Below are 22,078 nucleotides of genomic sequence, written 5' to 3'. Positions count from 1 at the left end.
ATCGTTTCATTCGGTTTCAGTAGCTCATAATACACAACACCCAGCTGGTCCCACCAGATACACAGCATAACCTTCAGGCCATGAATATTCTGCGCCGACGTCGATGTTGAAGCATGGCCAGGGTATCCATACGTTGCCCGACGTTTTGGATTGTCGTAATGGACCCACTTTTCATCGCCAGTCACAATTCGATGCAAAAAACCCTTTCTTTTGTGCCGTTGAAGCAGTTGTTCGCATGCCATAAAACGGCGTTCAACGTCTCTTGGCTTCAATTCATACGGCACCCAATGGCCTACCTTTCGGATCATTCCCATGGCTTTTAAACGTTTGGAAATGGTTGATTGATCAACTCCCAAAGTTTTTGCAACCTCTTCTTGCGTTTGAGCCGGATCTTGATCGAGCAATTCCTCCAATTCGGTATCCATGAACTTTGGCGGCGCACCCTCGCGTTCTTCGTCTTCCAAGCCAAAATCACCACTTTTAAAGCGTGCAAACCACTTCTGGCACGTTCGCTCAGATAGAGCATGCTCACCATAAACTTCCACCAAGATACGATGACTTTCGGCTGCTTTTTTCTTCATATTAAAATAATGAAGAAGAATTCCCCGCAAAAACACATTATTTGGCACGAAATTCGACATTTTCAAGTGTGGTAAAAATATTGTTGTTTACGCTTCAAATAAAAAACTTATACTGACGTTTGTGCCTTACGACAGTAGCTCTCCAATGAATGTTTGGAAATGTGGATCGATGGAATAATAATCAAGTTACGCCATCTGTTGTAAAACCGCACGAACTTATAAATAGTCCTATTATATATATTACAGAAATCTTCAGAGTATGATTCCGGAAGCACGCTTGGAAAATGTATACACACCTCTCGGAAGTATTAACTAACGGGCAAGTGGAGATTTGCAGCTCAGCCTATAATAGTGCCATTAAGAGCTGAGGAGAGCCGCCTCGGTGAATAACTAAGCTCTCTGAGCTAAGTGCTTCGTGCCTTTAATTGGGCTAGAAGAGCTAAGTCCCCTCAAAATGAGAACTGTATGAGTTGAAATTCGAGCTATAAGTCCGAAATTAGTAAGGCTAAGAAGGACTCGGCCGCCGTAACCGAATGGGTTGATGCGTCCGCAAGCAATGGCAAACCTCCGAGTATATTTCTGCCATAAAACTGCTTCTCATAAAAAATATCTGCCGTACGGTCCTGATCACTAATTAAGAGTATTTCAGTGGAAATATTCAACCACTTCAACAACAACAACGTGAACAACATCAAGACGCACGCCACAAATAGAAGGAGGGGCTTGGCGCAACACCTAACAGAAGTGTACGCACCAATTATTTATTTATTTTATTTTATTTAGAAGCGCTAAATCTCCCACAGGATGGCAACTGTATGAGTTAGGGTTCCAGCTATAAGTCCGAAATTAATAAGGCTAAGCTGGACTCATGGCGAAGCTTCTGCGAAAGGGCGGAGGGCTGCCATGAGTCTTCGATATTAAGGCGAGTTCTCTCGGATAGTGCCACACCCTTAGCTCGACACCTCATTAGAAACTAATAAATTCTTAATACTTATCAACAAGTTCTAGTCCTGAGTTCCTTTGCAGGAAACGTAAGTCCTGAGCCGAGTCTAAGTGAAAATACATTAATTAGAATCAAAATTGATAGAAAAATTAACACAAATTTTAATCAGAGGTATCCAAAAACTTTTGTAATTTGAACTTACTTTGGGGCGAAAAATTTCGCCAGGCCAGGTTAAGTGGTTAACGCTGCATAAAATCTAAAAGCGGTAATGAGGGCATTTGGTATTTGATATTGACATGAAAAGGGCAAGAATGTAGAGAAGAGTAGTTGCCAAACGGCTTTTGAAAATGCGCTCGATGTTGTAGCATCGGTGAACCTGAAGCCGCATACAATCGCAATCCAATGTAAAAGTCTTATCACTGACCTGAACACGGAGGAAGAGCTGTTTGAGGCGGTTACAAACAAGTGAGAATCTAAAGAAATCGGCGATAAGAAGCACACGCACCATTTCTGGAAGTACACAGTCCATGTATTTATTCCTGCGAGCAGAGAATGCTAAAAAGGTGCTGAAGCATCTCAATGTAGGATAGTTCAGTAGCAGTGTCGAATAGCAGAAATTACACCACCGAGACGGTGCTACAGATGCCAAACTTTGCAGGCAATGTGGTAAGGAAATCCACCAGGTACAAGCTGCAAAAATGATGAAAAATGTGCGCTGTGTACCAGCTGAGCTGGCAGCTCAAACTGCCCGCGCTACCAAGAGGAGGTGCTCCTAGAAAATATGAAAATTCTTCAGCTTAACGCAAACCAGCAACTCGAGCAGCTCTGGTCCTGCTATAGCAGAATATAGCGTAACAAGGGGCTGACTATCTGGGAATTATTCGGCTCAGATTTCGAACAAATATCGTAGTATACATGAAATAAAAATTTCTTTTATTCTCTATCCTCGCTGTAGCCTCAAATTGGAAAGATATGCAAAAATGCGATTCGAGTAAATTAAAGTCACTTTTTAGAAAAAACTAGCAAATAGTTTTCAGTCATAATCAAAATTCTTACAATGTTTTATTGATCTAATGAAATAGTATAAATTTCACAAAGATAGTGAATAGCATTTAGGGTCGACTTGCTGCATTCTTGCCTTGAGAGTTTCTTAAAATACTTCTCGCATTTTCAAAGCCTGAAGCCAGAAATGTGAAAGTGAATTTCTAGCCAGAGATATGCGTTAAGGGGGGCAGATACCTGTAAAATTTCGAAAAAAAAAAATTTTTTGTTTTCATAAAATGTTAATATAATCCTTTAAGAATATGTCAAAAGAAAATTAAAACGTAAATTTGAGTATTTCTTATATTATAAATCGTCAATCGTAACAACTTTATGCTTTGCGTTCGAGCGCTGGAAGAGGTTGAATTTTCATGTATTCAAATCTTAGAGATGTTTTTCAAAACAATATTTTTCGAATTGGCGTACACGATTACTCGAAAATTTATTGACCAATCTACCTGAAAGTTTGCACACATATTTTTTATGATATTACTTTCTATGAGAATTTACAATTTTTTGAAAATTTTTCGAAACACAAATAGAAAATTCGAACCAAAATTCATTTTTTTTTGAAGCATTTTATTCCGCGAATTTTGTTTTTTTTTAATTTTTGTTTCATTCATATAGAAATTATGACATTAATAAGCAAACAAATTTTTAGTTTTCTATATTCAGGTCGCTGACGCCGATGCTACAATGCCCGCCTACTAAGAAGCCCCGCTGCGACCTTCCTAGAAGAATTGAGTGTGCATCCGCCATTTTAAATGATTAAAATTAAAAAAAAATTTATATTATTTTAATGTATAAATAAACTGTATGCCAATTTTGAAAAAAATATATTGACTTCTTCATTTTAAATAATTTTAATGAAAATCAGGGAAAATATGCTGGTTACAGGTATCTATCCCCTTAAGTCCGTAGCAGAAATAAGTTGTTCTTGATTACCTATTTTTTATTTAGGCATATTAAGTACATCCTGGAGGACTGCCAATGTTTCGCGCTTACAGTTAAAAGCCATCAACTTCCTTTTAAACTTGTCAAGAGTAAATTGCATACTAGTAGTTCGGTTACCCACGAGACACTGTTTTACATCATCCGAAATAGCAAAATTACGACTCATAAGCAAGGTTTTGTTAAAAAAAGCGCTGAACTGTCTTCTTAAATCTGTTTGAACAATATTTCGCTAAAATTCGCGTAATAGGTCATCACTATTGCAATCAAAAGCGCTCTCCACCTTACACTAACTTTTCAATATTGGAGACCAGCTCTAGCCTATGGGCGACAAGTGTTGATAAGATAAGTTAGCCTAACCTAACTCAATACTCAACATACTTGAGTATTGTTGCCATTGTTCACTATGCAAACATGCCCTTGAGTAAACGAACCTTGTCACTTATCTTTTCAATATCAAATGATGAATTTTTTATTTTTCTATAAATATCAAAATTAGGTATTGAAATTTTTTATTTTTCTATAAATATCAAAATTATATATTACAATTTCTTTTTTAATTATTACGCGCCTAACAAAGCAATTCTCTCACAACTTCCACATTCAAATCGCGACATCTTTCAAAGCTTGTAAAATCCAGATCAGTCCAATATATCCCTTCACAGCGCACCGTGAGTAGCCGCTACTTAATAATATCCTACTCATGACGGTAATGTGGAGTTCAGCATATTTACAAGCAAAAACGTAGTTTGTGACTAGATTTCAATGTATATTTTTTTATAAACAAATTTTTGTATTGTAAGTACACTACTTATAAATTTGGTTTAAAAGACTGAAAGCTTAAAACCTATATATTGAATTACTAATTTTATTTAAAATTACTACTTTACTAAGCATCTTCGAAGCATAAAAACATCACATTGATAAAATTTTGCTTAAATCTATAACATTTACAAAAAGCTATAACACAGCTATTGTTTATTTGATTTTCACTTCAAATTCCATACTCGTTTGTAGTTGTATGCTACAAAGTGTAAAATAATGAGATAAAAATGAAGGCTGTAGAAAAACAAAAACATATTGCTAACAAACCTACAATTCACGCCAACCAGTTATAACTGTAAATTGGTAGCCGTCCAAATCGTACGCTGGTAAATGCTTAAGAACGTGCGCCAAAAACTCGGCGATGCACGCGAATGCGACGTATGGGCCATCATAGTTGCTCGTTGCCAATGTGCGTTGTGTCAGTTGGTAGCGAATGGGTCTAAAGGATTTGGAGATAAAAGTGGATACATATAAATATACAAACGTATACAAATAGAGTTTACTTGAAATGGCGATAAGCAAAATAAAGGAATGCAAGAAATATAGGAAAATTTAGAAGCCAAGTTGTTGATGCAACATTTTTCTTTGCTCTTATAAACTTTCTACAGATGTATATTGTTGTAATGCTGCAAGTACTTTTTTTGTTAACTTTTTCTTATTTTCAAGTCACATTTTTAATTAAAAACTTTTAAAATTTCAGAGCCATGCTTCAGCAACATTTTTCTTTGAATTTACAAACATGTTGCAGATGTCAGATATTAGGATCGAATGTTGCTTAGATTTTGTTTTTTTAATAAATTTTGCTAATTTTTAGATTATAATTCATTTGGAAAGACTCTTTTTTAAACTGAAATGTAATATGCAATATAAGTAAATTTTAAAGCAAAGCATCTACTAAATATCCCTTTGAGAACATGTTGCAGATGCCTGCTAATAATATTCCCGAATGTTACCAAGTAATTTTGAATGTGCATTTCCTCACATTTTTATGTTAGTAGAACGTATTTTAAATGCCGATTTTAATAAAAAAATTTAAAAAAATTTTAGGAGCCAGGCTTCAGCAACATTTTTCTTCGTGCTCACAAGCATGTTGCAGGTGTCTGATGGTATTTTTAAATGTTGCGATGACTGTTTAAGGAAAATGTTTCCCTCATTTTTAGCTTATAATACACTTGGTTCCTTTTTTAACTGAAAAAATATATGTAATATACATAAATTTAAAGCGAGGCATCTGCCAAATATCCCTTTGAGAACATGTTGCAGATGCCTGTTAATAATATTCCCAAATGTTGCCAAGTAATTTTTAATGTTCATTTTTTCAAATTTTTATGTTAGTAAAACGTAGTTAAATGCCCCTTTTAATAAAAAATTATAGAAAAAAAATTTAGGAGCCAGGCTTCAGCAACATTTTTCTATGTAGTCACAAACATGTTGCAGGTGCCTGATATTGGTGTTCAAAGGTATCAAATGCTAATATACCAAGTAATTTTTAATAATATATTGTTATTCTAAGAATATAATTCACTTGAATTGGCTCTTTTTTAACTAAAGAAATATATGTAAGTTAAATAAAAAGTAAGTCATCTGCCAAATATTCCTTTGTAAATACGTTGAAGATGCCTGTTATTTATATTCACAAATGTTGCCAAGTCATTTTCAATACTAATTTTCTCCTGTTTTTATGTATAATAGAAAATAATAAAACTTACATAAAATGCCGCTTATTTAATAAAAATATACAAGAAATATTAGCCTGGCTTCAGCAACATTTTTCTTCGTACCCACAAACATGTTGCAGATGGCTGATAGCATTTTTAAATGTTACGATGATTGTTTAAGGTTAATTTTTTTCTAATTTTTAGCTTATAATACACTCGGTTCTTTTTTTAGCTGAAGTAGTATATATAAGTAAATTTAAAAGCAAGAGATCTGCAAGAGATAGCCCTTTGTGAACATGTTGCAGATGCCTATTAATAACATTCTCTAATGTTGCCAATTGATATTTAATGCTAATTTTCTTGGATTTTTATATTAGTAGAACTTAATTAAAATACCGCTTGCTTAAAAAAAAATACATAAATAAAATTTTGGCTTCAAGTCAAGCTTCAGCTTAATAATTTTTTTTTTTTTAATTCAGAGCCAGTCTTCAGCAATATTTTTCACGGTGAACATTTGGCGATATTATTGTCAAACATTGATTTGACTGTTGGGTGATGATTTCTACTAATTTCTAGAAATTTCACTTGAAATCACTCTTTTTAGCATAAGAACTAAGAACAAATTCAAATGTTGCCAAGTTATATTTAATATTTTATTTCTTATAAACATTCTTATTATAATAATATTTCAATTTTTATAATATAAATTTACATAATCTTTTATTATTTCAAAAATATAATTTACTTAAATTGTCGTTCGTTTAAGGGGGGAGCCTGCTTTAGAGGCTTCAAAAAATCGACTTTTCTTTTTTGCGTAAATGTCTTCCCAAACTATCCAAGAACGTGTCCTTAAAATTTCAGAAGCAAATTCAAAATATTTTCGTAGTTACAGAAGAAATTGTGAGCAAGCGTCGAGCAGGTATACGAGCGGCCGGATCACTCGAAGTGGTATTTCTCGGTTTTTTATTTTTACGATTTTTCCTAATTGGCGGGAAAGATAGTGAAACAGTTAAACGTCCTATCGAAACGAGATAACATTGATTGTATTTGGAATTAATTTCTCTTCTAGTTGCACCTAAAAAACCTTAAGAATGTTATGATTAACCCAGTTTTTAAACAATCTAAAGTGAATTTGTTTTTCCCAAAAAATGATTTTTTTTTAATTAGCGAAAAATTGTTGAATTTCTCACTTTTTGTTTAATTTTCTTGGGTTAACTAGAAGCCATACTATACTAAAATAAAAATTTTTTTGGGTTTTTGGTTTCATATGAAAATTGCGACCTGCATCTTTCCCGCCGCACGACACATGCGCACACGAGGCGCCTCTGCAAAATGCTTGTACCAGGCATAATATGACATATATTTTAATGAAAAAATTTGAGAATATTGTTGAAATATATAAAAATAAAACCCGAAAGTTTCGTTTCAATCGAATATTTCTTTCCTTTCCAAAAAAATCAACAAAAAAATCGACTTTTTGAAGCCTCTAAAGCAGGCTCCGTCCTTAATAAAAAATATAAAAATATTGTAAAAGCAATGCCTCAGCAACATTTTTCAATATACTGATGATGTATGTTGCAGAGGCATCTCGATACTATTATAAAATGTTGTTAAGTGTAATAATCTTTTTCTCATTTAAAGAATAAAATTAACTTCAAATGCCGCTTGTTTAATTAAAAGATATAAAAAACTTAAGAAACTTAAATTTAAAAACACACTAAGCAAGCAATGTACCAACAATATTTTCCAACAGCCACCTCTACGAGTATACCACCTACTAACAATCAAAAAAGTTGCCAAGTATTTTTAGCGCTAATTTTCTTGTGTTTTTCTTATTTATATTCGCCTTACTTCTCTGCTGGCTTTTCTTCGCTCTTTATCTTTATTTAACTTTAGAAATGGGTTTTTTTCTTTTCGCACATTTAAAGTTCGATTTTATACCAACTACCTGCAGTGCGGCCCTCTTGTGATGCACAGATGAATTGGATGACGATTTTCCTTTGCCCTTCTTCCATGTGCATAACAACACCTCCTTCATACCTTTGCGAAAGTTGCGACTTAGGAAGGCGTACAGCAGCGGGTTAATACCCGAATTGAAATAGCTGACGAGAAAGGTGAGCGGCGTAAGCAGTGCATTAAAATTCGAATCACCACGATATGAATGTGACCTGAATGAAGAAATGAAAAAGGTTTTATCAATAGAATTCAATTCTACCCAAAAGGAAAGATAAGGAAAATGTAAAGTAAAATGTACAGAGAAAATTTCACTGAGAATTTCAATCTTAAATTTAGATATCAAGGCTAATAGTTGGAGGCATTAAATTACAAGATTTATTAGACGCATTTGGCAAAGCTTCAAACCGAATTAAATTACAGCTTTTAGAAAATTAATTTATCTGAAAGCACGCAGGTTGTGAGCTCGATTTTTAGTACATATACGAGTTCAAATTTGTACGAAAAAAAAAAATAGTTTTTTTTTCGGCAGGCAATGCAAATTAAAATCGAATCAACAAATACGGGCATACCTTTTCATCGCGAGTGGTACGCATTCATCTACACTTATTTTATACCCATGTGCGAGTTCGTATGTTTGTAGAAATGTAAAACGTGTGTCGATTTAGTGATATTTGAGCGATTGTACACATATTATTTAATATAATTCGAAAAGTTATGGAAACCGCACTTTGAAACTTGTAGAGGTATTAATGAATCAGTCAATCATGAGGATTTTTCATATTTGAGATAAATTCTCTAAAAATGAAAAAAAAAAAAAATATTTTTCTAAATTTTTAAAAAGCAAAAAAAATATATTTTTCTATATATGTATTTGAATAACAAAAAAAAAATATTTTCCTAAAATTTTGATGAATCAGCCATTAATGAATAATATAAAAATAATCTGAAACTTTTTCAAAAATGACTAAATTTTCTAAATTAAAAAAAAAAATGTTTTTTTCTAAAAATTTAAAAAACAAAAAATTCCTTTTCCAAAATTTCGTGACAAAATTATTTCCTTTTAATTTTTTGAATAGTAAATAATTTTTTTCTTTTAATTTTTAGAAAATTAGGAAATTATTATTTTGAAAATTTTTAACAGAAAAAAAATGTTTTAAAATTCTTTAACAAAATAAGTAAAAAACAATTTTATTGAGTTTATTTTGTCTAAAAATATTAAAAATTACAAAAAAATTAAGAAAAAAGAGCCACGTGCCCACAAACCAAATAAATAACACCCCAAGATACTTTCTTGGAAGCACCAGAGGGGGCAGGAAAGAAGGTAGATGAAATACCAACACTTGTTACAACACAAAGTTTATTACACAAACAAGAGTTTATCTATTGCAGAAAAGCAGAATGGAAGCCAAAACAAGCAAATTTTTTTATTAGGATTCTATGAGAAACTTTATCGAAGGCTTTCGAAAAGTCAGTGTAAATACAGTCGACCTGGAAAACAGCCGAGAAAGAATCAATTGCAATATTCAGCCAGTTAGTGTGGCTTTGTTGGAAACAAATCCAAGCTGATTTCGGCAAATTAAAAATTTAACCGAAATTTAAATTAGAAATACCGTCATTTCAAAAATACGTCATTTTTATTGACACTCTTAAAGAAAAGAGCTTCTATGTGGCAATGAAACTCGCCGACGATATAGATTCGTTAATTATTACTTTCAGGGAATAGCCCAAGACCGGTCACTTGTTTGCCAAAACTGATAAAAGTTCATTAGCAACAGTTTGAGAGGAAGATTTCAGTTCATGTAAAGCATTATTAATATCTTCAGGGGAAAGATGTGAAGGTCCAGAGTAAAACCCACATGGATAATCAAGTTCTTCATCAAGAAAATTAGGTATAAAAAACTCGGTAAATAAATTTACTGCTTCACTTGAGCTTTCCGCTTAACTTCTATCTAGGAAGATAATGGTGGTAAGACTGGCGCTACTCATTTTAGATTTTATGGAGTTCTAGAAATTAACTTGATTTTTATCCCCATGTTAGGAATATAGTTATAACAGAGAGATTTGTTTCAATAGTTGAAGTTTTTCTACACTCGTTTATACCTATTTAACGAAATACAAATGGTACTTAGTAGATTTGACCTTCTTGAAATAATATTTAATTCTCTCAGATTTTTTTGCTTTTTCAAATCCTTACAATTAACAAAGCGTGAAAAACTAATATATAAAGCGTTTTTCAGTAAGAGCGCTTCAACTTTTTTTTTGAATAAAACACAAACGGTTTGACTTTTTTAACTAATTTTTTTTTATTATCGAGTTTGAACATATACATTTAAGTATGAAATTCGATTTCTTTTGCATGACCACCGTGTGCACGTTTTACGAAGTCTAATCGTTGAACCCAATTTTCGACCACTCTTTCTGGCCTCAGAATTGCTCTATTAGTTTGAGTTTTCGAGATATCCTAACCTAAAAGTGCAAAAAACCCCATTTTTGCCCATATTTGAGGTTATGTAGCCTTGCAGATGTTTTCTTTCACCAAAATTAAAGGATGGCATCTTTAAATACAATCCTTCTTTTTTCAAATGGCGTTTTGTTTGCTCAAATATCATTTTTTTCGCAGAGATATCGCATTTTGAAATTTTCATGTTTCGAAATTTTCCTACACCTGAAAATCGATTAAGATAACATAGACATGATATATTCGATTACTACGATTACCAGAGCTGATAGAGCAATTCTGAGGCCAGATTTGGATTCAGCGCATCATAAACCTTCGGAAATATATAGTCTGGTTTCTGGGTCTGAATGTTGGTTATATTTTGTCGGCCTAGTTCCATTAAACACGAAAGATACGATTATCGTAAAAACTCAAACTAATAAATTAATTTTAGTTATCAATCCGAATTTTGCATGGACAGAGAAGCAGATATTAGTTTAAATTATTTCGGATACTTTTCCTTGTAGACTAGTGTAGTCGTTTATCATGTCGAGGTATCGATTTCCATTCACAGTAACGTGGCGATCGTTCTCGTCAACGAAAAAATATGGGCCAATTACGCCGCCGGCATGTAAACCGCACCAAACAGTGATTTTTTCGGGATACAACGGTGCCTCATGAATCACGTGTGGATTGCTTTCTGCCCAGTAACGCATATTTTGCTTGTTGACAAAGCCATTGAGCCAAAAGTGAGCTTCATCACTGAAGATGATTTTTCGACTTTAAACTTTCTTAACAGAACACGCATTTTTATAATAAAATTCAATGATTTGCAAGCGTTGCTCAAGTGTGTAGCGTTCCATGATGAAATGTATACTAATGAAGTTTACAAATGACAAGCGAAAAATAAAAAATATTGCGTCGTTCGCCCTGCCTATCGGAAAAAAGTTGAAGCGCACCTATTGAAAATCACCTTATATAATTAATTATATAAAATAGGCACGTACACCCTTTTTGGGTGTTTGGCCGAGCTCCTCCTCCTATTTGTGGTGCGCGTCTTGATGTTATTCCACAAATGGAGGGACCTACAGTTTCAAGCCGACTCCGAACGGCAGATATTTTTATGAGGAGCTTTTTCATGGCAGAAATACACTCGGAAGTTTGCCATTGTCTGCCGAGGGGCGGCCGCTATTAGAAAAAACTCTTTCTTAATTTTGGTGTTTCACCGAGATTCGAACCTACGTTTTCTCTGTGAATTCCGAATGGTAGTCACGCACCAACCCATTCGGCTACGGCGGCCGAAAAACTATTACTTTTAGAAAATTTTTACTTCCGAATTGTCTCAAGAATACGCAGATATTTGTCATCCAAATCTCTAATATTCATGATTCAAATATTTCCATTGCTTCTATTCACCCTATTCCTACTACGCCAATGAATACTTGTAGTTCTTTATTAATCTGCGCAGTTGCGCTCTCTGCTTCAGATGCAGCCATCTAACCTAATCTAACCTACCCTAGAAACCTGCACTTACCTTCAACACCAATAAATCTACTAAGTGGTTCAAGTACATACTTATAAGTATTAGTGTATATTTGTATTTACCCTGCGGAATGATATATGCACTAAAAAGTTTATTCATATCGCCATCTTAGATCAAAAGTGGAGCCTTCGGGCATGAATTTTAAGTACCTTCATTTATTTATTGCCCAAAGAAAGCACACGCACACATACACATATAGACATATACACAGTTTTATAAAATTAAATCTAAATCTTATTTGTCTCTCGAAAGCATTTATTATTTATAACGTGCGTCATCTGCCAATTTCACTTATTCAAGTGTGCAGTTACTGTTTCTCTGCCAAGATGGTGAACGTCAAAGTTTGTTTTGCCAGTGGCAATTTATGTATGACAGCTGCAAAAAGTTTATTCAATACTCTAAAATGCATTCTCACAACTAAATTTTCCAAGATTTCTCACGCATAAGGCCATATATACACTTGTGTTCGTAATAATAGCAGCGCGTCATATTTGCAAAGTTTTAATTATTTATTTAATATATTTTAATTTTTTGTGCTTTCTACGAAATTATAGTTTAGATTACAACAGAAAGCACTCATTTCAAATATAAAACTTTATACAAAATTTATAAAAAAATCAAATATTTTTCATAAAAATTTCAAATTTTTAACCGGCGTTTTTAAAAAAATTTTGGCTACGCAGTTTTATGGTCAACTGTTTTTAGTACAATACGAATAAAGTGGAAGTTCGAAGTGGTTCGAAAATTGTTTTGACTTTTAATTTTTTTTTTTTTTGCTGGTTGTTTTGTGCAGTTTCTCCATATGAAAAAAGTTTCGAAGATGAAAAATGTGTGACAGGTCAAAAAAAAAAAATACAATATTTTAAAAATTAAATTGAGTTTTGATCAATTTAAATTGGCACATTATTAACCCAAAATTGAGTTGTCTACGATCGGTATGTCGGTATGTAAACGCTGAATAACTTTGCCATTTACCAACCGATCGACTTCAACATACATGTTTTCGATACGTCAAGTCAGTACAATTTCAACCATGGATAGCTTTACACCGAAACAACGCGCTGAAATAGTGACGCTATGCATCGAAAATAGTCGTTCTATTGTTCTAACTCAACGCGCATTTCGCAAAAAGTATCGCGGCAAACAATACTATTCGTCGTTTGGTGTCGAATTTTTTTGAGCACGGGACAGTAGGGGATCGTCAATATGCCGTTCATCAATGACCAAGACGTTCCAATGAACTTGTTGGAGCAGTGCGGGAGAGCGTTGGCCAGGAGCCAACAGTGTCATATCGTCGTCGCCCCAGGATTTTGGCGTCAGTGAAACCTCAATCCGACACATTATAAAGGATTATTTCAATTCGTTTCCGTATAAAGTGCAATTGACACAAAGAATATTGCCGACAGACCATTCACGTCATTTGAATGGTTTACACTGACAAAATTGCCACATTTGGGGAACTGAGAATCCACACGAGATCCATGAAACGCCATTGCATGACCGGAAAGTAACTGATTGGGCCGGCTTTTGCGCCAAAACCATCATTGGGACATATTTTTACCGAGAAAACGAAACGGTCGATGGAAACCAATATCGATGGATGTTGGCTCATTATGTCTGCCCGCAAATTCGTGAGAAAGGTTTAGACGGTTACTGGCTCCAAGAAGACGGTGCACCATGCCACACTGTGAATGCAATTGAATTTCTGCAATGAAAAGAGGCGACATCGACTGGCCCCCCAGACCACCTGACTTAACCCCCTCGCACTTCTTTTTGTGGGGTTATCTGAAAAGTGAGGCTTACGCCAACAAGCCGACGACTATTGACCAGCTTAAGGCAAACATTCGTGCCGATATCGACACTATAAAACCCGAAATGCTTGTCAAGGTGATAACAAACGCAGAAAAAAGATCGTAGTTTGTGATTGCTAATAAAGGTGGCCACTTGAATAATTTTGTATTGAAAAAATAGATTTAATAAATTGTAAATAACCAAACCAAATAAAAATACCTCACTTATACAAATCAGTTTTTTTTTTGTTCAAAGTTATTGAATGGTTTCATTCCGACATAAAAGATGGTGCACCCTGTGCAAAACTGCTAGTTTAAATTTTGATGAAAGTTTTTTGAATTTTTTAAAAGTTTTAAACTTTGAGTTACACGGTTTTTTGTTGCAGCTCTTCTCAGCGATGGCCGAGATCGATATTCCCGATAAGCTTTACGACTAACGCAGTCAACTATGCACAATGTAAAGAACGTCGTAAGAGTTCAAACCGATCTGCCTCGAGAGTTCACTACCCTGAACGGACTCCGGCGAGACGGTGAGCTCTCATGTCTTTTCTGCACTTTTTTCAACGTCATCGGACTCTGTCACAAACATTGTGGATCAAATACTCAAAATCGTTGATTTGGTTTAGGAGTAGTAGAGGGATTTAGGTATCTAGGAGTAACCATTTATCATGGCAACAAAATTCCTGAAGAAATAGCTCACAGAATCGCTAATCATTATCTTTGTGCCATCACCTAAAGAGCCGGCTCTAGACAAAACAACGAAGATTTTACTGTGCCGCTCAACACTTATTCCCACCTTGCTTTATGGTAGTACAACCTGGTTACTCAGACATGCGAATAAACAGAAGCTGCTGATCGTTGAGAGTTCCGTGAAAAATCGTTGGCACGATATGTGATAAAGGCGCCAATAGTGATATATGTACTGAGATGGGCAAGTCACATATTATGGATTAAAACCGATTTCTCACCCCAACCCCCAATAATTTTTGGTAATTGCGATAGACAGAGAAAAAAGGCTACTCGTCGCTCAGATGTATTGACGACGCAGATGAAGACGCAGGTTTTTTAGGATTTCGGGCATAGAAGACGTTGGCACAAAACCCTGACAATGGGAAGCATATGCCGCAGCAGGCGAAGAGCCGCTCAAGGTTGTCCAACTAACAACGATGATCTTGATGGAATATATTTTTATAAAAATATAGAAAAAAATATAAACAAAAATTAAATTGACAAATGCAAAGTTTGCAATATGTCGCGCTACTATTATTGTGAACACAGGTGTACACAAATGCATACATACAATTTCTTCACACCAAGCAACTAAAACTTCTGCTGCGCAAATCAATTTTGCTATTAGATAAATTTCAACAGCACACATTCAAAGACGAATATCAGGGAAGGATTTCGTTGAATGAAAATGTCTATAGGAAAAAAAATTTACTTCGAAATGGAAGCAGAGCAAATTCATAGCAAAAATATTTAAAATTTAATGCTTATGCGGATGTAGATAATATTTTTACCTTTGAGTTATGAGTTCGCATCCAAAAACACTTATTTGCTTGAAGGTATGCAACAAAAATATGATCAATTCTAGTTTTTGCTAGAAGGATGGACAAATTTGCACAACATTTTCGTTTGTGATGAGTAATGAGAAAGTACTGAAGAGGATTAATGTAATTAGAATGGAATGGAGTGGAATAGAATTGAGGATGGCCGAAAATTTTTAAAACTCATAAGCATAATTTCCCATTGCACTTAAGATTTCGAGGGGGGGATTTGTGAGATTGAAAGCATAAATAGTTCTAATAATCGCTAACCAGAAAACATCATGATTTCTCATGCTTTGCTGAGGAATGTTGAACTTAATTTTCTCGATAAGCGATGGCAAGTCACTCCGTCTATTCTAATACGACACAAAATGGCGCCATCTAAGTCTGGTGCAAACCGGACAGTGGTAGAGCAGATGCTTCAAGCAAAATGTACTCCGAGAGTCGTCGGGGATGCCTCTGGTCACCATGTGTCGCCCCAATGGATTGTGTTTCGTGATTAGTCCTATCAGCTCTCCTAGCTCTCACCTTCTTTCTGTGAGAAAGAATTTTGCTACTACACTGCCAGTCGTTTTCATGAAACGCTTTTTTGTTTTGCAGGTGTCAGTACTGTGCCAACGAATCTTATGCAGTTTATTAATGAAAGCCTTAATGCACCCAACTCTTTCCGCTTTATTCAAAGTCACAACTACGGTATCCCCAAAAGTTCGTACTCCAAAATTTCTAACTCATTCCCCCTTGCAACAAAATGCAATTAGTTCGACTTTAAGCGCTACTATTAAGATAGATACAAAATGTATGTGATCTTTTACAGAACTCCACAGGCCTCTTTTATCGCCAGTACTTTTTGGCGTTGAGTGTTTAATATTCCTGTATATTCAAAACCTTTGAAATTGAAATTTGAAAAGGTCGAGCCAAGGTGCACCAGGAGATTTCGTGGCTCCTAAAACACTCAGGGTAAAAAGCCTATCGTATTTAGAGCTCTGGAAAGAGAGTAGATAGTCAAGGAGGGAAGAAAAAAAGTATCAGAGAAAGATATAGGAGAGAATAGAGACAGAGATAGAGATAGCTAGCTCTCAGATTCTTTGGCAAATCTGCAAATATCCTCGATGATTCCAATGGTGGTAATATGCTGATCTCATGGGTTGTGTCCAGTAATGATGCCGACCATCAACCGAATGTCTTTCCTTCTAAGTTTTCGTAGAGAGTTTGACAGTTTTCTGTTCGGACTTGTCACAAAACACTTTGCAGTTCTGCAGCGTTCTAGACCGGGCCATCGCTCTTTATGTAGATTGCCTACATAATCGCTTATCCACTGGGGAAACCGCTGATCCAGGGTTGGCTAATTTATCGGTCCAAAATCTTTACTTATACACCAACGCCTTCGCTGGGAATTATTCAATTGAGGCAACTGTTTCCTCAAACACTTAAATAAGCAGATCTCTTCATGTGAGTTAATTCTTGGTATCTTTTCGATAGTTAAATCAGTTATACTCTTTTGAAGTTCTCAAATTAAAAAGTTTTATATCGCATTGCCCATGTAGCTGAATTGGTAGATTAGCTTGCAGGCGCTGATTTCAATTAGTCAAATTTTGGTCACTACAACGCACAACTTTGCTTTAAGGCATCACAAACACTTCAGCATAGTATACATATATACATTCACATATATATATTAGCACGTATATTTACAAGTCCCTAAATTTCATTGCTTCTTCTGAATTTAGTGCCATATCAGTCTTCTTCTTCTTAATTGGCGCTATAACCGCTTACGCGATTTTGGCCGAGTTTAACAAAGCGCGCCAGTCGTTTCTTTCTCGTGCTAACCGGCGCCAGTTGGACACACCAAGTGAAGCCAAGTCCTTCTCCACCTGATCTTTCCAACGCAGAGGAGGCCGCCCCCTTCCTCTGCTACCACCAGCTGGTACCGCATCGAATACTTTCAAAGCCGGAGCGTTTGTATCCATTCGGACGACATGACCCAGCCAACGTAGCCGCTGGATCTTTATTCGCTGCGCTATGTCTATGTCGTCGTAAAGCTCATACAGCTCATCGTTCCATCGTCTGCGATATTCGCCATTGCCAACGTGCAAAGGTCCAAAAATCTTACGCAGAATCTTTCTCTCGAACACTCCAAGCGTCGCTTCATCGGATGTTGTCGTCGTCCACGCTTCTGCGCCATACGTTAGGACGGGCATGATGAGAGTCTTGTAGAGTGTTAGTTTTGTTCGTCGAGAGAGGACTTTACTGCTCAGTTGCCTACTTAGTCCAAAGTAGCACTTGTTGGCAAGAGAGATTCTACGTTGGATTTCAAGGCTGACATTGTTATCGGTGTTAATGCAGGTTCCTAAATAGACGAAGTCTTTTACAACCTCGAAATTATAACTGTCTACAGTGACGTGGGTGCCGATACGCGAGTGCGCCGACTGTTTGTTTGAAGACAGGAGGTACTTCGTTTTGTCCTCGTTCACCACCAGACCCATTCGCTTTGCCTCTTTGTCCAGTTTGGAGAAGGCAGAACTAACAGCGCGGTTGTTAAGGCCGATGATGTCAATATCATCGGCATACGCCAACAATTGTACGCTCTTATAAAAAATTGTGCCTGAGCGATTAAGTTCTGCGGCTCGTACGATGCTCTCCAACATCAGGTTAAAGAAGCCACACGACAGCGAGTCACCCTGTCTGAAACCTCGTTTGGTATCAAACGGCTCGGAGAGGTCCTTCCCAATTCTGACGGCGCTGCTGGTGTTGAGCAACGTCATCTTACATAGCCGTATTAGTTTTGCGGGGATACCAAATTCAGACATCGCGGCATACAGGTAACTCCTTTCCGTACTGTCGAATGCAGCTTTGAAGTCGACGAAAAGATGGTGTGTGTCGATTCTGCTTTCATGGGTCTTTTCCAAGATTTGGCGTATTGAGAATATTTGGTCGATGGTGGACTTTCCAGGTCTAAAGCCACACTGATAAGGTCCAATCAGTTGGTTGACGGTGGGTTTCAGCCTTTCACACAATACGCTCGCTACAACCTTATAGGCGATATTTAGAAGACTAATCCCGCGGTAATTGGCACAAATTGCAGGATCGCCCTTCTTATGGATTGGGCAGAGTACACTTAAATTCCAATCGGCAGGCATGCTTTCATCCGACCATATTTTGCATAGAAGCTGATGCATGCACCTTACCAGCTCCTCGCCGCCATGTTTGAATAGCTCACCCGGCAGTCCGTCGGCGCCCGCGGCTTTGTTGTTCTTTAGCCGCGTTATCGCTATTCTCACCTCGTCATGATCGGGCAGCGGAACGACAATTCCGTCGTCAACGATTGGGGTATCGGGATCTTCACTTTCTCGGTGACATGCGCAGCTGTCACTGTTTAATAAGTTCGAGAAGTGTTCCCTCCATAATTTAAGATTGCTCTGTACGTCAGTCACCAGTTCGCCGTCTTTGTTCTTACAGGAAAACGCCCCGGTCTTAAAACCTTCTGTAAGCCGCCGAACTTTCTGGTAGAATTTTCGGGCGTTGTTCCTGTTGGCCAGCATCTCAAGCTCTTCGCACTCACGTATTTCGGCCTCTCGTTTCTTCTTTCGGATAATACGTCTCTCTTCCTTTTTCAGCTCTCTGTAGCGATCCCACATGGCTCGCGTTGCGCCCGATCGCAGCGTGGCTCTATAGGCGGCATCCTTTCTTTCTGCGGCAGCATGACATTCCTCGTCGTACCAATTGTTTTTTCGGGCTCGCCGGAATCCGATTTCTTCTTCGGCGGCGGTACGTAGAGAACGAGAAATGTTGCTCCATTGTTCGTGGATGCCGGTTTGTTGGGCAGTACTCTCTGAGAGCAGGAGTGAGAGTCGAGTGGCGAATCTTCTGGCTGTCTGTTGTGATTGCAGCTTTTCGATGTCGAACATTCTTTGCGTAGGTAGATGCACGTTTTTTGCTGCACAGAGGCGTGTGCGCAGTTTGGCCGCAACAAGGTAGTGATCCGAGTCGATGTTGGGTCCTCGGATCGTACGTACATCTAATACACTAGAAGCGTGTCTTCCATCTATCACAACATGATCGATCTGGTTTCGTGTTTTTCGATCAGGAGACAGCCAGGTGGCTTGGTGAATCTTCTTATGCTGGAATCTGGTGCTGCAGACTACCATGTTTCGGGCCCCGGCGAAGTCGATCAGCCTCTGTCCGTTACCGGATGTTTCGTTGTGCAGGCTGAATTTTCCGACTGTGGGACCAAAAATTCCCTCCTTGCCCACCCTGGCGTTGAAGTCGCCAAGCACGATTTTTATGTCGTGGCGGGGGCAGCGCTCATAGGAGCGTTCCAGGCGCTCATAGAAAGAATCTTTGGTCGCATCGTCCTTCTCTTCCGTCGGGGCGTGGGCGCAAATTAGCGATATGTTAAAAAAACGGGCTTTGATGCGGATTGTTGCGAGACGCTCGTCCACCGGAGTGAACGACAGTACTTGGCGACGAAGTCTCTCTCCCACAACAAATCCGACACCGAATTTGCGCTCCTTTACATGGCAGCTGTAGTAGACGTCGCAAGGTCCTATGGTTTTCTTACCTTGCCCCGTCCATCGCATCTCTTGGATGGCAGTGATGTCAGCCTTTACTCTCACGAGGACATCAACCAGCCGGGCAGAGGCACCTTCCCCATTAAGGGACCGGACATTCCAGGTGCATGCCCTCAAATCATATTCCTTATTTCGTTTGCAGGGGTCGTCATCAGCATAGGGAGGTCTCATCCGAGGCTTTTTCAAATTTTTCATTGGGGGGGGATTTTTAAGTGGTGGGTCCCAAACCCAACGCACAACCAGCTATCCTGGAATGTTTCGCCTTCTCACGTTAGCTCACTCCCGAACGGGTGTTCGGAAGCTACCCAGAGGATACGTGGGCTAATCCCGGCCGTTGTGAGCTGCTAGAACCATATGCAGAAGAATCGTCCTGGCCATTCCCAAGTGAATGGCGATCAGTAACTTTCCCCACTTGCGTGGACTTCTACACATGGAACCATCCATGTGTACTTTAGTTCAAATTCAGTGCAGGCGTCTATTGCATGCAACATATCACAAGGGCCAGCTTATAAGTGCGCACTTTAAGGCACTACTTGATGATTCATCAACTCATTGCTGACAACACTTCTTGTGTGATTCACAGTTAGAATAATAAATGATTCCCTCATTTTAATTGGTTCATTTCTATTTGGCTAGAGCTGAAAAAGGCACCAACGCCCTGCCAATGAAAACTGGAAGCACTCGCAAATTCGAGCACCGCTTGTTAAAAAAGTAAATAGGCTGGAACAAATATTTGAAGAAAATGCATTATTCTTGAGCATTCTGCACCTTCAACCAGAATGATAAAAAATAGTTTTGCCTATTTCAGCAGCGAAGAGAGGCCTGAAGAGACGAGGCCCACTCAAACGCTGAGAAGCCTGGTGACAACAGTGACCGAAGAAAATGTACAAAAACCCAGAAAAGCAATACTGGCGGATGGAAAAATTAAATTGTAACAGATGCGAGAAGAATTATAGATTACAATAGAATGAATTGGATAGATTTTACATGAACAACTTCACATGAAAAACAGTAGTAGCTATGAAAAAATTGTCCAAAAAACTGTAACGAATTTTAAATCTTTCTTACAAAACCTGTTGGGTGGTTCGGAAAGTAATTTCGTTTTTTTTCGACAGAGGATTTAATTGTATTTTTTCACAGCTAACTTCACACCTCAGTCATATGTCATATGTCATATGTTTTGACAGCTGATATAGCAAGGCTTGTGTGTGAATAATTTCAATTGATTTTACGCAGTAGTTTTTGGTCGGTGCCCTTTTAAATATGGAGAGCAATAAGCAGCATTTTCGTCATATTTAACTTTTTAACTCTAGAAAAGGTAAAAATGCTGTTCAAGCCAGAAAGAAATTAAGCGATGCGTATGGAGAAGATGTGTTGACAATACACCAGTGCCAGAACTGGTTTGAAAAATTTCGATCCGGCAATTTTGATGACGAAGATGCACCACATTTTGAAGGCCGGTAGAAGCTAAAAAAGGCGCTATAAAGACATTAGTTGAAGCAAACCGACGAATAACAACACGTGAGATCGGTGAGAGGTTAAATTTATCGAACTCAACTGTTTAAGTCCACGTGAAAGGCCTGGTTTTAACCTCGAAGCTCGATATATGGGTTCCCCATGTTCTCACGGTCTGTGCTTGACTCTTAAAACGTCACTCCTCGTGAAGCGCATCATTACTGGGCTCGAAAAATGGGTTGTATATAACAATGTGAAATGCAAGAGATCATGGAGCAGAAAAGATGAACCGGCTCAAAGCATTTCAAAAGCCGATATCCACCAAAAAAAGGTGGTGCTGTCTGTTTGGTGTGATTTTAAAGGAGTCACTTTTTTGTGAGCTTTTACCGGATAAAACAACAATTAATTCGGAAGTCTACTATCATCAGCTGGATGAATTGAATAATGCACTTCAACAGAAAAGGTCAGAATTAATCAACAGAAAAGGTGTAGTGTTCCACCAAGATAATGCGGGACCTCATACAAGTTTGGTCACTCGCCAAAAGCTTTAACAGCTTGGATGGGATGTACTGCCACACCCACCATATTCTTCAGACATGGCCCTTTCGGATTATTATTTGTTCCGGTCACTGCAAAAATTTTTGGACTAAAGCCTTTACTTCAAATGAACACGTCAAAAATCACATGGATCAGGTTTTTGCCAGCAAAGACCAAAAATTGTATGAGCGTGGAATCATGATACTACCAGAAAGATGGCGAAAGGTGTTGGAACAGAATGGCCAA

At 37.3% G+C, this 22,078-nt stretch overlaps 1 protein-coding gene across 2 annotated transcripts in view; it reads right to left on the bottom strand.

Moving 5' to 3' along the window:
• Window positions 1-1,816: 1,816 nt before the first annotated feature.
• Window positions 1,817-22,078, bottom strand: part of LOC128863375 (trissin receptor) — a 189,073-nt gene continuing 168,811 nt past the window's right edge. The window contains exons 8-10 of one of the 2 annotated variants that reach the window (XM_054102503.1): window positions 7,945-8,167; window positions 4,609-4,780; window positions 1,817-4,540 (exon numbers count right to left, since the gene is read on the bottom strand). In XM_054102503.1, coding sequence (XP_053958478.1) covers window positions 4,730-4,780; window positions 7,945-8,167 — 274 coding nt within the window. In that variant the 3' untranslated portion in view covers window positions 1,817-4,540; window positions 4,609-4,729. The remainder of the gene's footprint in view (window positions 4,541-4,608; window positions 4,781-7,944; window positions 8,168-22,078) is intronic. The other variant, XM_054102504.1, reaches the window with a different exon arrangement.

This window comes from Anastrepha ludens, chromosome 5 (genome assembly GCF_028408465.1).
Source record: "Anastrepha ludens isolate Willacy chromosome 5, idAnaLude1.1, whole genome shotgun sequence".
Classification (NCBI taxonomy): domain Eukaryota; kingdom Metazoa; phylum Arthropoda; class Insecta; order Diptera; family Tephritidae; genus Anastrepha; species Anastrepha ludens.
Note: the sequence above shows the minus strand (reverse complement) of the source record. Positions and strands in the feature narration are given on the sequence as shown.